Genomic DNA, 13715 nt, shown 5'->3' on the forward strand with positions numbered 1-13715 from the left:
TCCATTTAGAAAAACAAAAGCCCTGCCTATCAAAGACAGAGTGAATTAAACCCCAGGTGGGAGAGGATTCCCAAGGAAGAGGAATCAGGGCTTGAAAGTGACAGAAGGTACAAGAAATTCTACATCTTTCCTGGAGGGAAACGCTATCAGCCATCAGTGTGACATTCGGAGAGGTGACCGGACAATCTGGTCTTTCAATCCTTCTTGGTAGGTTTTTTTGAATCAGGGACTGGGGCTGATTAGGTGAGCACAGCATGTGCTGTGCGCTGACCAAGAATGTCACCACAGACAGACAACAGAAATGCACTGAGGTGGTGAACCAGCCATCTACAGAAGCATTTCATAAGGGAATACAAACTGTTTAAGATGCAATCTGTATTACAGAGACATAAGCTCAGACTTAGTAAGTTCCCGGACAGTCAGGGCTATGTTCAAATCCTGACTCAAAAACCAAAACAGCAACAACCAGCTACAGCTCATTTGGTGGCGTTCTCCTGACATGTTTGCAGGCCTGGGTCTAGTCTCCAACACTACACGAGCTGAGTGTGACGGTATTTCCTTGTAATCACAGGTCTTGGGAGACAGGAAAAGGAGGATCAGAGGTTCAATGTCATCTTCAGCTACACAGTTTTAGGCAAGCCTGGGTTACATGAGTTTTCCACCTCAAAATAAGCTAGGCATGGTGGCTCATGATTTTAATCCCAGCACTCAGGAGGCAGAGGCAGGTAGATTTCTGTGTGTTCAAGGCCAACCTGGTTTATACAGTGAGTTTCAGAAAAGCCAGGACTAGAAACCCTTTATCAAAACAAACCTAAGTAAACAACAAACCACCACCCCCAACAAAACATCACAACCAAACTACTTTTGACATCAATTTTAATATTTGTGGTTCCAAGGAACAAACACAGGGCCTTTGCATGTGACCTAGGCAAGGCATAGGGCCTAGGCAAGTGGCCTACTACTGAGCTCTATAGTGTGTTTACATGTGTATGGAGGGCAGGATACTATCCAGGAATCTTCTCTAATTACTATCCATTCAATTTAGAAAAAAATTTAGAAAATATGTATATGGGTGTTTTTCCTGTATGTCTATGTACCATGTGTGTGCCTATGCCCATGGAGGCCAGAAGTTACTGGAGTTACAGATGGTTATAAGCAACCTTGTGGGTGGGTGCTGATGATCAAACCCCTGTCTTCCAGAACAGTCAGTGGTCTTAACCATAGAGCCACCCATTTCTCCAGCCCCATCTCCACTTTATTGAACCCAGCCTCTGGTGTGGTTAAGGTCTAATGAAAAATGAAGGATCTTCAAAAGAGTTTGTCTAAACCAGTTCTGTGGACTGGCAGCAATAACCAAAGAGGAGGAAGAACAATTAAAGCTGTTTCAAGGTGTTCCCATATTATGGTAACCTGGTAGCATGCAGACAGCTCAGGCAGGTAGTCTGGCGAGAACTACTTCCTTCAGGCATCTTGTCCGGGGGTTCAGCTGAATCATCATCAGGAATGTCAACACGAAAGCCCCCCCCCCACTTCCCTACTGCACCCCCCACTCCTAGCCTCAGCAATCAACAACTCTGAAGACAGGAGTTCTTCTCAAACAGTTTAATAGCAAATAAACAAAGGAAGGTACCACACTTGGCAGATACAAAATGACTTTTTGTCTGTGTGTCTGTGCAATTAAAACAGATTAAGGTTCCCCATTGGGACAAAAGGAGAAACACACAAAAAAAGGAGAGTCCTTTTAAACACATACTCCCTTGCTCCAAACTTTTAACAACTTTTTTTTTTCTTTTTTAATCCACTACACAAACTGTGATTAGGTAAGAAAAGCGACAAGGGCTCTTCTTGCCCTTTTTTTTTTTTTAAACCATTAAAGCAAAATCCATAATTTTCTACAGAGTACAACACAAGTTCACACACAAAAAAAAGACATCTTTTGTAATTCAAACAGGAAAAAAGGAAAAGCTCAAACAAGGTCAAGGAAAAGCATTTCTACGGCTGAATCACGACTTTGAGTTGATTGAATCCCGTTGTTGCTGCAGAACAGACTGTGCGTTTGGTCATAGTGGCAATTTTTTCTCTTCACATTGTGAAATCACTTTACATTGTTTTCTAGTAGAAAAGGCAAAAAACTGTACAAAACCCCTAGTGTTAAATACAACGTTTGTACCAATAAAAAACTCACACAGGTTTGTCTCCAAAATGTAAAGTTTCTTTTTTTTTTCTTTTTAAATTATTCACAAAAAGCAGCTGGAAATCAGAAAGGCAGCTGCCGCTCCAGGGTCTCAAATCCATTAAAACCACTACAGAACAATTAAAACAATCAGAGAGAAAAGGAAAAGGAAACAATGTCCAACATTTGGCATTTGGTTTTATCCACAGGTTTTCCCAGAGCTCCTCTTGGAATTGAAAGCAACTATATTGGCAAACACAGCTTCTCAGTACACAGGGAGGGGGCCTCAGCACCTCCTGCCAACAGAGGCGCTCTGTGCAGGTAGACTGTGGGGCACACAACAGGCTCTCTCATGCTAGGGCTCTTTCCATCCCACCACCCTTCCAGGACATTTAGCAGCCTACTTATAGGGCCCCCACTTAGCTGCCCTTTCTCCCTAGTAAGGTGGCCTCAAGCATAATATATTGGGCAACCTGTGGGGGCCCCAGAGTAGAACTTCTGCTGGAGTTCCTTCCTCACCAGGGTGTGGATGATGCTAGACAGTGCTTGTCCACCCCGCCCCACCCAGTGCCTCGCTGCACCTCATCACCCGTTTCTGGGCAATCTTGCTTCCACTTTTCCTCCCACCAGTGCTTAAGTCTCAGTGGGATCTGTCAAAAACCCTCCCTGCTGCCTCTGCTCTTCACAGACCCATCCCTGTCTACTCCTTTCCTCTAGTCTCTCCTCCTCTATTCACATTCTTCCAAGACCCTGAGGCTGGATGGTGCTACAAGAGAAGAGGGTAAGTTTCCCTTAGGAAACCAAAGAACTGGCTGGCCTGGCACCCGGGGACAGTAGCTATCTGGCTCTTCACTGGGTTCTGCTCTGCTCTTACTCAGCGAGCAGAGTTGGGGTAAGGGCAAGAATTTGTTTTTAAGTTGGGTGAAGAGCCAGTGTGGGTGGGTGGTGCCCAGGGCTGTAAACAGTGTGAAGACTGTAGTATTTATTGTGCTTGTCACCTAGGAAAGCGCAGGCAGGTGCAGTGCCGCTCAGTGTGCAGACGGCCTCCTCGGGGTAGTTAGAAGCATAGTGCCTTCCCTCCCTCCCTCCATGATCTAGCCTTGATGTGCTAAGCCTCCTGCCTATCCACAGTCACCTTTGGTTCTGCTTCTGCCTCTCTGGACCCCCTACACTCTCTGAGCAGAGCAGCCAGCCTCCTGGATGCCCCACTAGGACCTGGAGGCCACAAAGAGTGACAGTCTAAGTGCACAGGCAAACACTCTAAGGGCAATAGAGGAGAAAGTTGCCACTTCAAAACAAAACAATACAATCCTGAAAAAAATATATCAACCCCATAACAATTTAAAACATCTTCTTTGAAACCCCTTTAAATCAGTCAGTTTTTGCACAAACTATAGAAAACAGAGAGGTGAAGGTGATACATACGAAGGTGTGAAGAAACAGCAGGAAACATGCACAACTTGTTTTTTCTGGGCATAATCTTAGTGGAAAGAAAAAAATTCAGAACAAAAGGTAAAAACAACACAAAACCCAAAAAAGTTCAAAGCATCACATTTTGCTGTGGAGACTGTAGGAATAAGCATGGATATGCGCTGCTTGAGCTGCGGGAAGGTCCCTGCAGGGCTGCTTCAGGAAGAACCACAAAAGGAAAAGAAAAAGGCTAGCTGGGGCCTGAACGTCAGCCTCCAGTGAAAAGGGAATGGGGGTGGGGAGTATTTCAGGTGTCTTCTGCAGTTCAGAACTCAGAGAAACAAAAATTAATAACAACACATGCGGTCTCCTCAAGCCCCAAAACTGTATCAGCAAAACGTGTTCAGGAGCCTCAAAGATTTTAGTGACATCTTTTATTTCATTGTTCATTTCAAAGTTGTCTTTAAAACTAAGCACACAGAGGAACAAAGCCTGGAAGCGGACTGGCTGTGTGTTCACAGGAATACAAACACCACACGGCATGTGCTAGTAGGGCTGCTCTGAGACAGTTACAAAGAATTGGAATCACAAAATCAAGTGGTTATCTTATGAAGTTCTAGAAAAATAGATTTTTTTTATATTCAAATGCAAGTTTAAATATTTTCCCTTCAGCAGTCGTTCTAGCAAAACCAATTTTGGCAGCACAAAAGGGAAAAAAAAAAAAAAAGAAAGAAAAAAGAAAAAACAAAGAAAGAAACAAACATAATAAAATACACATCAGCATCAAAGGTCAACACAAGGTCAAAGGTGAGAGTTCAAGCATCAGAGAAGCTGAAGAGACAGGGATTTGGACGATGTACTTGACGCCACATCGACATGCTTTAGGCACAACGATGAACAAACGGCAGGAATCTAGAAAAAAAAACAAACCAGAAAGAGGGAGATCCACTGAGTTACACAGAGCAATACATCCAAACAGAGAGAGAAGAGGACACTCACTGTGTGCAGCCCTGAAATGAGGAGGCGGGAAGGGCAGGGTGGGGTGACAGGGACTTTTGCACATGCTAACAATGGACACAGGGAAAAGTTCAAAAGGACATGAAGGACACCAAGAGAACATCCAACTGCCAGAGACAGAAGGGAACCTAAGGCTTGGATTTCTTGCAAAGCACCTAACACATCCAGGGCCTAAGCAACAAAAGATGCTGACTAGAGTGGGAGGGAGGTTATGTAGAGCACAGGGCCAGAGTTTCTTACTCAATCTTGGGATGGCCCTTTCTTCCCAGAAATCCAAGCCCTAAGCCTCCACATAGGCCCTGGCCACTCATGTGGAGCCCAGGAGATAGTGGTTGGGCTGCACTGAAGGCAAATCAATGGCATCATATAACCCAAGGAACAAAACTGCAGCAGAGAACACACTAAGTGAAAGCTCCACACAACAGAAAAAGACTACTTAAGACTTCGCTTCAGTCTTCACTCTAAGCTGAGCCCTTTCACAGCAAGACTTACAGGGGAGCAGCTTCTTCAACAAAACCATCTTTGGCCTGGGGAGAGAACTGTGCTCAAGGACAGTGCTACTGCTGTGCTGATGCACTGGGCGAAGGGGGAGGAAGGAAGTCATGGCCTCTGCAGCTGGCTGGCTGCTTGAGCAGAACATAGCTCTGCTGGGGCAAGCACTTTTAAGAAATTACAAGTGGGTAGGAAGTTTGGGGTCTGTTCCAGAGGTGGATGTGTATGTGTGTCACCTTTTTGCCTATAATATCATTAAGAAGATTTCTTAAGGTCCTGGAGCACAGGACCAATCTGTGGACAATCGGTGAAATGGGAGAGAGAGGGAAGCTGGGAGGAGGAGGAAGACCGTGGTGCTCTGGCCAGGGAGGAAGACGGAACAGCAGGTTGGGGAGCACAGCACTGGCAGCACCCCATGGGCACAGCTCTTGCCTCTGCCGATTCACAGCATTAATGTTAGCCTTCCCCTTGGACAGGTTATCTGGGCTGCAAACGGTCACAGAAAGTCAGTAGTTTCAATCATACACAGCACCCCGTGTGTACAACAATCACATTCTGGATTCTACAAAATCCTGGCCTTTTCCAGAGATATAATTTAGGTAATAAATATTCTCCACCCCGGAGCTGTATAAAACTTCTATAAAAATAGAAACGACATTCTTAGTTCCAGCTGGTTGGGATTCAGAGCAGTGCCTGCCCAACCTAGCATTTTTTTTTTCCTTTTTAAGTTTTTTTTATTTTTTATTTTTTCGCATTTATTTTAAAAAAATCCCATCATTACCCTGGAAGCCATTAGAACAGTTTTATCTTGAAACACAGAACACTTTTCTCCCAGTGCGCAGAATTCAAGTTTGCGTGGTTCAGCTTAAGAAGTATATGTTTCGTGTTTCTTAAGAGGACAACAGACCCAAGTTATCACTACGAGAAGAGAACAACTGTCTCAGCTGCAATGGATTAATCCACCACTAACAACTCCTGTACAACAGCAAGATGGTCAATCCAGGTTTGTTATCCACAGGGACAGCGTGACAAGGAGTGTCCCTATCTGACTTAAAGCAAGCTAGCCCCTTCTAATCTCCCCTGCTGGGAGTAAAGACTTAACTTGTGAGGTTTAAGCATCCAAGGACCCAGGAGCCCAGGCCATGGCTGTGGCTGTTAGTCATATGCTTATGGGGCTACCTCTGCTCAGAGGCATATTCCCAACAGCATTTCTTAGAGCAGACGCAGAGCCCAGAGGCTATGTGGGACACTGGCAAAGGCTGGAGTTAAGCCCTGTGAAAGGCAGCAGGGAACTGTAAGCGTGATGACAAAATGAACATGGGTTAATACTGAGGTAAATGAACACTAAACTCATATGGAGTCTGTAAACTTCCTGTACTCTTCTGTCTTCAAGGGCAGAAGATGGGCTAGAAGTGGCTAGAGGAAAGGCCTGCCAGATCTTTATGGGAACACAGCCTCTAGGAAACCTTCATCAAGGAGGCCAGGATGCAGTTCTACTCAAATACAGCATCCTGGCACACCAAGCAGCAGGTCCCTCCTTCCTCAGTCAGAAGGCTTTTGATGGCTCTGCCCATGCACAGCACCCTTGTTGCTGCAAAGCGTCTTAGGTCTGCCCTCATGAGAAAACGATTCCTTGCTGTGGTGAACTTCCATAGATTTCTTCAAAAGAAATTTTTGGAAATGGGTAGGGTCTAACTTCACATTGAAGTAAAGTAAACATGACCTCTTTGGCTGTTTTCCCCAAACAGCCACCAGCCAGGCAGGGCAACAGAATAACAATGATGAACCGGGATGGCTAGTAATAGGTATCTCCCTGTTATCTGCGTATTTGAGGCTAAATTCAGAAGTGCTTTATTTTCTGAGACTTGCTGACCCCCTTTTAGGAAAGAAGGGCAGAAATCCAGGACAAAAATCAGAAAAATAGGTGGCTTAAGCTCAGCATATGTGCACAAAGCAGCTAGTTATGAAGGGGCCCAGATGCCAAGGCCCCTCACCCACTCTGCCCCTGTGGCTCACTAGATCTCAGTTCTCATTCTTGCACTCAGGGAGAGAGATTTTGGGGATCAGCTTTCTGTTCTGCTCAGTCCTCTCTCTTTCAGTGGTTTGGGGTACATTCTGGTCATCTTTTAAACCCATTTCCCCTTTCCTCAGGGTGGACTGGTGTTGGTCCTTCTCAACATACTGGTTACAAACACAGCAAACTTTAAATAAAGGGAAAAAGAAACAAAACAAAACAAAACAAATCAAAACACCCTCAGGATATGGCACCTAAACTCCAAAGTAAAACACTGGAAACCAAAGCACAAACTTGTCCTCTGTACGAAGCGACACTCCCACAGAAGGCAGTAGCTGAGTCTTCAGGGCAAGCTGTGCCTGCGAGAGTGGCAGGGATCAGGGTCCAGGGCTGTCTTAGGGCTTCGAATGATTAAGGGTGCTCCTCCCCCACTTACCAGAAGATCTTCTCACTCCAGTCTCAGAGGGGAGCACAATCAGTACGGCTTGCTATCATTCTTCGAACGTTTGAGCTGCACTTTAAGCCTCTTCATTCCAATCTGAAAGCCGTTCATGGACTGGATGGCAGCTTGAGCTGAGACAGGATTGTCATAACTTACAAAACCTGTATGTCCAAGCAGAAACCTAGGTGAGGGACCTAATAAGACAAGGAGTCTCAGTCCTCCTTGTATAAGAGGTTACCTTATGTGTGTAGTCTTAAATCTCACTTGTCCTCAGCATGAACACAAATTCTGGCAATAACACCTACATGAAGCCAATTAGGTTTTCAAGGATACCACCTGACATTTGCTAGCACCCTCTCTCCCCTTTTCAAGCCATTTTGATACAGAAAACACCACTTCCACTACAGACAAGAGAAAAAAAAAATTAAAGCCCAAAAGATGTCACATGATCTGTTGAGGTTAAACTCAAATGCAGTGTTGTCTGAATCTGTCAGCAGCCCCTCTTTTTCAGTGGCAAAATACTTAATCTATTCTGACAACAGAAGAGAAGTCAACATACCAAAACACTTGCTCAGGTTTGTCTGCTTGTCTATGAAAACCTTGGCAGACACGACATTCCCAAAGGGCATAAACATCTGCAGCAGGTCCTGGTCTCCAAACTCCTGGGGCAGGTGATAGATGAACAGGTTGGCTCCTTCTGGACCTTCAAATATCCATTGATTGGAAGAGTATCAGTGGTAAGTATGCTCATCATCCAGCGCCAATGATCTCTCATTCCCATCTATGCTAACACTAGCAAAATCTTAGTAAATTTATTCTTTGAGGGGAACGAAACACATTTTCTAAACACAAGGCAGGAGACCTAGCAGTAATTGCAAAATTAAATCTTCCCTTGCATGTAGCCATGTGTCATGGAAGGATTAAAAAACAACAAAAAACAAAACAAACCCAAAATAAAACAAAAACCAGGTTTCTCTATGTAGTTCTGGCTGTCCTGGACTCATTATGTAGAATCTGCCTTCCTCTGTCTCTCAAGTGTGAGATTAAAGATATGCATGTCACCACTGCCCAGCTGGAAGGATGGATTTCCCCAACCACCACCACCACCCCCCCCTTTTTTTTTTTTTGGGTGGGAGGTTCCAAGACAGGTTGTTATTATGAAGCTATGTCTGTCCCGAAACTCACTATGTGGACCAGGCTCAAGTTCTCAGAGACCCACTAGTCTCTGCCTCCCAAGTGCTAGGATCAAAGGCAAGGGCCACTCAATGCCTGGTTGATGAAAGGATGTTAAAGGCCCACACCTTGCCAGAGAGGGTATACAGGGATTGGAAAAAAAGGCAGATCTGCATGTACAGTAGTAAAACAGAACCTGGAGACCACAGAGAACAAGAAAAAGGGGGTGGAATGGATTGCATAGTCAAAACAAGTTTCAGCCTGTAACCCTACCCTTCAAAAAGCTAAGACAGGAGGCTTTCAATTCAAGGTCTGCTTAGGCTACATGGTCAGACTCTGCCTCAAAAACAAAAACAAGTAAACAACAAAAATTAGGTTTCAAAACTATGCCTAGACACTAATGGGTGAAAAATAAACTGGTAGTGCCAGAGGAAGGAATGGGAATAACAAACACATGACAATAATGGGGTGCTAATAAATTTTTAGAAGGTATTTATATGTTCTCCCACTATGATACCTTCTAAAAACTAGCACTAGCATAAACTCAGCTTTATAGCAAAATGGGTTAAAATTTGAATTTAACTATACCTAAACTATTTATCAGTTAAAAAAAAAAAAAAAAAGACGTTTTAAAAATGTTCCCATCATTAACACTGAATTCATAGCAGAGTATATGTTCTGTACTTATAGTGTGACTTAGACAAAAAAATAATCCAGCCCTTCTCCAGCCACTTATGTCTCTTAGTCACTGTCAACAGCACATGGCCCACTGTTGTTTCCAGGCCCATGTATTTGCCATTGATTGTGCCCCTATTACTTTTTTTTTCTTCTATACACATGCTTGCTTTCCTTCCTCCCATCTTCCAGGTATCTTAATACTGGCTTCACACACTAAAGCCCAAAGGCTACTTGTTTGCTTATATCAGCGCTTAAACCTTACCACTTCATGGTCATAAAACCCAGTCAAACCTGAGTACTAAGGTGCCAGCAGAAATTCTGTCAAGAAAGTCTCTCCTAAATTTAATTGCATTTATGTCAAAGGATATAATTCCATTTATATCCATTTATTTCTCACTCCATCATACCTATTGGCTACCTCAATTATCCCATTACATCTCACTATCTCATTTAGGACATGCATTTTAATCAAAAAGAAAAATGTCAAATGCTATACTTAAGAGGGATACTTAGACAGTCCTCTGGTAGTAAGCTTCATTCTAAGAGAAGCATAGGATTCTAACCCATGACACAACACCCCGCCGCTCCCAATAGCAAAAGCATTGCACTTCATAGTCTTTCTCAGTCTGCTCATGGCTTTGGTTGGGAAAAGGTTAGTTAAGTCTATCTAAATTCTCTTGCCCCAAAGCTTTGCCTTCTAGTTCTGGTGCACTCACCTTCCTTCTGGCTTCCAGCAGCACCAATACTCTGCTGTGTCAATAAATTCTGGTTGTACAGAGTGGGGAGAGCAGCAGCAGCATATTGCTGAATTCCAGAATACGCCTGGGTAAGGGCTTCCATGGTGCTCCCAGTACCATTGGAAAGGCCACTGCTGCCCAGACCACCATTCAAAGCAGCCATTCCTTAGTTGGAAGAGCAGGAAGATTACAATACTAGAAAGATTCAATTGATGCTAAAGACTGATATACTTACTTAAGTTTCTAGAACGAACCCCTCCCCCTAAAAGTGCCCTTTCATCTCCCTCTTACTCACTGAGTGAGACTATTCATCTAACTGGTCACATTTCAGACACTGATGCTAATGTGACCAGTACGAATTCCACACCCCATCACTGCTCTCTTCATTATTGTTTCCTAGCACATGGAAGAACTGACAACACTCACAAATGCCTAGATCCATTTTTTTATCTTTGGCTATTTTCATTCTCTCTCTCTCTCTTGGTTTTTTTTGTTTCGAGACAAGTTTTTATGTGTAGCCCTGGCTCTCCTGGAACTCATTCTATAGAAAAGGCTGGACTTGAATTAAAGGCATGCACCACCACTGCCTGGCTATCTACCTCTTTCTCTTACAGAACTGGAATATGGTAAAGTCAGCCCCAGAAACAGGGATTTACAAGATGTGAGTAAACGTTATCGCTAGAATAGCACTCAACATTTACTAAGCTTGCTCTTAGGCCAGGCCCTGATGTGCTCATCAGCACTTTGCCTATGTTTTCATTTATTTTTTGAGATAGGGTTTCTCTGTGTACCCCTGGCTGTCCTGGACTCACTCTGTAGAGCAGGCTGGCCATCAGAAATCTGCCTGTCACTGCCTCTCCAGTGTTAAGATTAAAGGTATGTGACACTACTGCCCAGCTCTATGTTCTCATTTAGTATTATCTTGCAAAATAAAGCTTTTTTTTTTTTGCACCTTGAAATTTTGTGTGGGTGTTTGTCTGTACACCATATGTACGCACTGCCCATGGAGGTCAGAAGAGGGTCAGATCCTCTAGGATTGAAGTTACAGACAGTTGTGAACCATAGTGTGGGTGCTAGAAATCAAACCCAGGCCCCAGGTCAACTCTGAACTCACAGAGATCCACCTGCCTCTGCGTCCTGGGTCCTAGTATTAAAGGTGTTCACCACCACTGCCCTATCTCATTTAACATCTTAAGAACCCTTCAAAGCATTTTATTACTTCTACTTCATAGATGAGACTATTAGAGTAATGGTCCAAGCAGAAGAGTCTGGATTTACCTCGGATCGGACAAAATCCCATCATTATTCTAACTTGGGCCATTATTCTTTTTTTTTTTTTTTTTTTTTTTTTGGGGGGGAGGTGTTATTCTATGGCTACTTCTCTACCGGGTATTTCATAAAAGTAGCCTGATGACAACCAGGGGCTACCCATTACCTGCCAAAGAGCCAACGTTGAGGCCAGCTGTTGCTCCGGCTAATGTCTGCAGGGCTCCAAGTGAGGCTATGGGGTTGACAGAATTACTGCTGCTGGAGCTCGGTGAAGACCCTGCTATTAGAAATCAAGGAGTTAAATCATCATTACTTGCCTTCTCTTGTGAACAGGAACCAAAGCATAAGAATGATCCTATCAACTCTTCTATTTGCAAAAGGGGTTTTGCTATTCCTGAATTGCCGATTCTGACAACTATCCTTCTAAGTCAGAATGGTGTGGGTATAGCAAATTAAAAATGACGAGATTTCAAGCTAAGTATGAAAATTACATCAGAGGGTGTTTCATTGGGTACAGGTACTTGGTTACCAACCCTGAAGCCCTGAGCTCCTCCATTCCTAGGTCTGACAGCTTGAAACAATCAGCTGTTGCAAGTTGTCTTCTGCCACATGCACATGTGCACATGAATGAACACAAGGGCACAGACAACATGGACGTGAGTGCATCACGCACACTCACTCACTCACAATCATTGAATTTAAAAAAAAAAAAAATTTAAGCTGGGCCCTGGAGAGATGGCTCAAAGGTTAAGAACACTGGCTATTCTTTCAGAGGTCCTGAGTTCAATTCCCAGCGACCATATGGTGGCTCATAACCAACTATAGTGAGATCTGGTGCCCTCTTCTGATCTCCTGGCCTACATGCAGGCAGAATACTGTATAAGTAATAAAGAAATAACAAAATAAAAACAAGATGGTTCTTTTAAAAAAAATTTTTTTTTTTGACTGTATATATGTGTATCTGTGTAAAGGTATATACATGTAGGCATAGGCATCTGCAGAGGCTAGAAAAGGAAGTCAAATTCTCTGGCATTACAGGCAGTTGGCTGTGAATTGCCTACCATAGGTACTGGGAACCAAGTCCAAGGTTGCTAAAAGACTAGTACATGCTGTTAACCATTGAACCATCTCTCCTGCCTCAATAAATAGCTTAAAATTTTATTTAATGAAAAATCTAAAAAGGGTATGAATCGACAAAATCTTTAATTCCAGCATTTGAAAGGCAGAGGGAGAAGGATCTTTTGTCAGTTCAAGGCTGGCAGCAAGTCCAGGACAGCCAGGACTCACATACAGAACCTTTCTCAAAAAGGAGAGGAAGAAAGGAATGGAGAAAATCATTCTCTTTGTTGTTAATCATAATACAACCCTCCTGGAGATGCATTAATTCCTTTCCAAGATGGCATGCTGTGCCTGCCCCCACCCCCAGCCTGCTACCTTCAAGAAGATCTGCTGAAGACACACAGCTCCCTATTATCCCCTCACCTGAACTGGTGAGTACGCTGAGAGGACTGCTGGATGTAGTGAGAGCATTGGTGCCACTTGGTGTGTTCTGAGCTGCACTAGCTGCAGCAGCCAGTGCAGCCAAATTCTGTAGCTGCATTGCATTTAACCCTGGAATATCCCAAAAAAAAAGGCATAAGACAGCAGATTAGGTGGCCAATACTTACTCCAGCAATGCCTGAAAACTGGTCCCAGACAAAGAGAAATTAACGATTGTACATAAGAATACAGTTATTTTCTGTATTTTCCATGCTATACTACAGGCTCTGAAAGATTCAGCTATCATTTAGTAAGAATCTTTAAAATGCTCAGGTTCTAATTCAGTGGTTTAGTACATGCTCACCATAAATGATACCTTGGGATCCATCCCCACAGAGAGGAAAGGAGAAGAAACTTAAAGCCACTTCCTTAGAGCAGAGCTTGCTAATTCAATAGCAACAGCATTACAAATGCACGAATACAGAGGTGGGCAAAACTGAATGAGGGGCATACCTGTGACCTATCATAGGACCAGGAGCTCAAGGGACAACGCCCAAGCTACAGGAAAGCAAGGCCCTTAAGATACATTTAGGTGCACTGAAGGGAAAGAAGGGAACAAACAAATCTAGAAGGTTCCATGGGAAAAGAACAGTCATGTGAGAAGGGATAAAGAAAACACTGCAATAGTAAATTAACTATCAGAAGAAGACAGAAAAAAAATGTGAGAAAAAGATTTTTAAGTAAAACCTGGGCAACAAGATTAAGGTGCATTTTGTAAAGAATTTTACTAAAGGACAGACACACTATCAGGACAGAAAGTGGACAAAGTAA

At 43.5% G+C, this 13715-nt stretch overlaps 1 protein-coding gene across 7 annotated transcripts in view; it reads right to left on the reverse strand.

Moving 5' to 3' along the window:
• Nucleotides 1-1587: 1587 nt before the first annotated feature.
• The window catches only part of Celf1 (CUGBP Elav-like family member 1), a 78264-nt gene continuing 66136 nt past the window's right edge, over nt 1588-13715 (reverse strand). For 4 of the 7 annotated variants that reach the window (XM_055601093.1, XM_055601076.1, XM_055601084.1 and 1 more), the window contains 6 exons: nt 12888-13016; nt 11572-11685; nt 10116-10301; nt 8108-8251; nt 7543-7709; nt 1588-4495 (listed from right to left, as the gene is read on the reverse strand). In XM_055601093.1, the coding sequence (XP_055457068.1) occupies nt 7582-7709; nt 8108-8251; nt 10116-10301; nt 11572-11685; nt 12888-13016 (701 nt within the window). In that variant the 3' untranslated portion in view covers nt 1588-4495; nt 7543-7581. Of the gene's footprint in view, nt 7466-7542; nt 7710-8107; nt 8252-10115; nt 10302-11571; nt 11686-12887; nt 13017-13715 lie in introns of all 7 variants that reach the window. The other 3 variants (XM_055601100.1, XM_055601072.1, XM_055601063.1) reach the window with 2 other exon arrangements.

Source organism: Psammomys obesus, unplaced genomic scaffold (assembly GCF_907164565.1).
Source record: "Psammomys obesus unplaced genomic scaffold, mPsaObe1.curated_primary_1811, whole genome shotgun sequence".
Classification (NCBI taxonomy): Eukaryota; Metazoa; Chordata; class Mammalia; order Rodentia; family Muridae; genus Psammomys; species Psammomys obesus.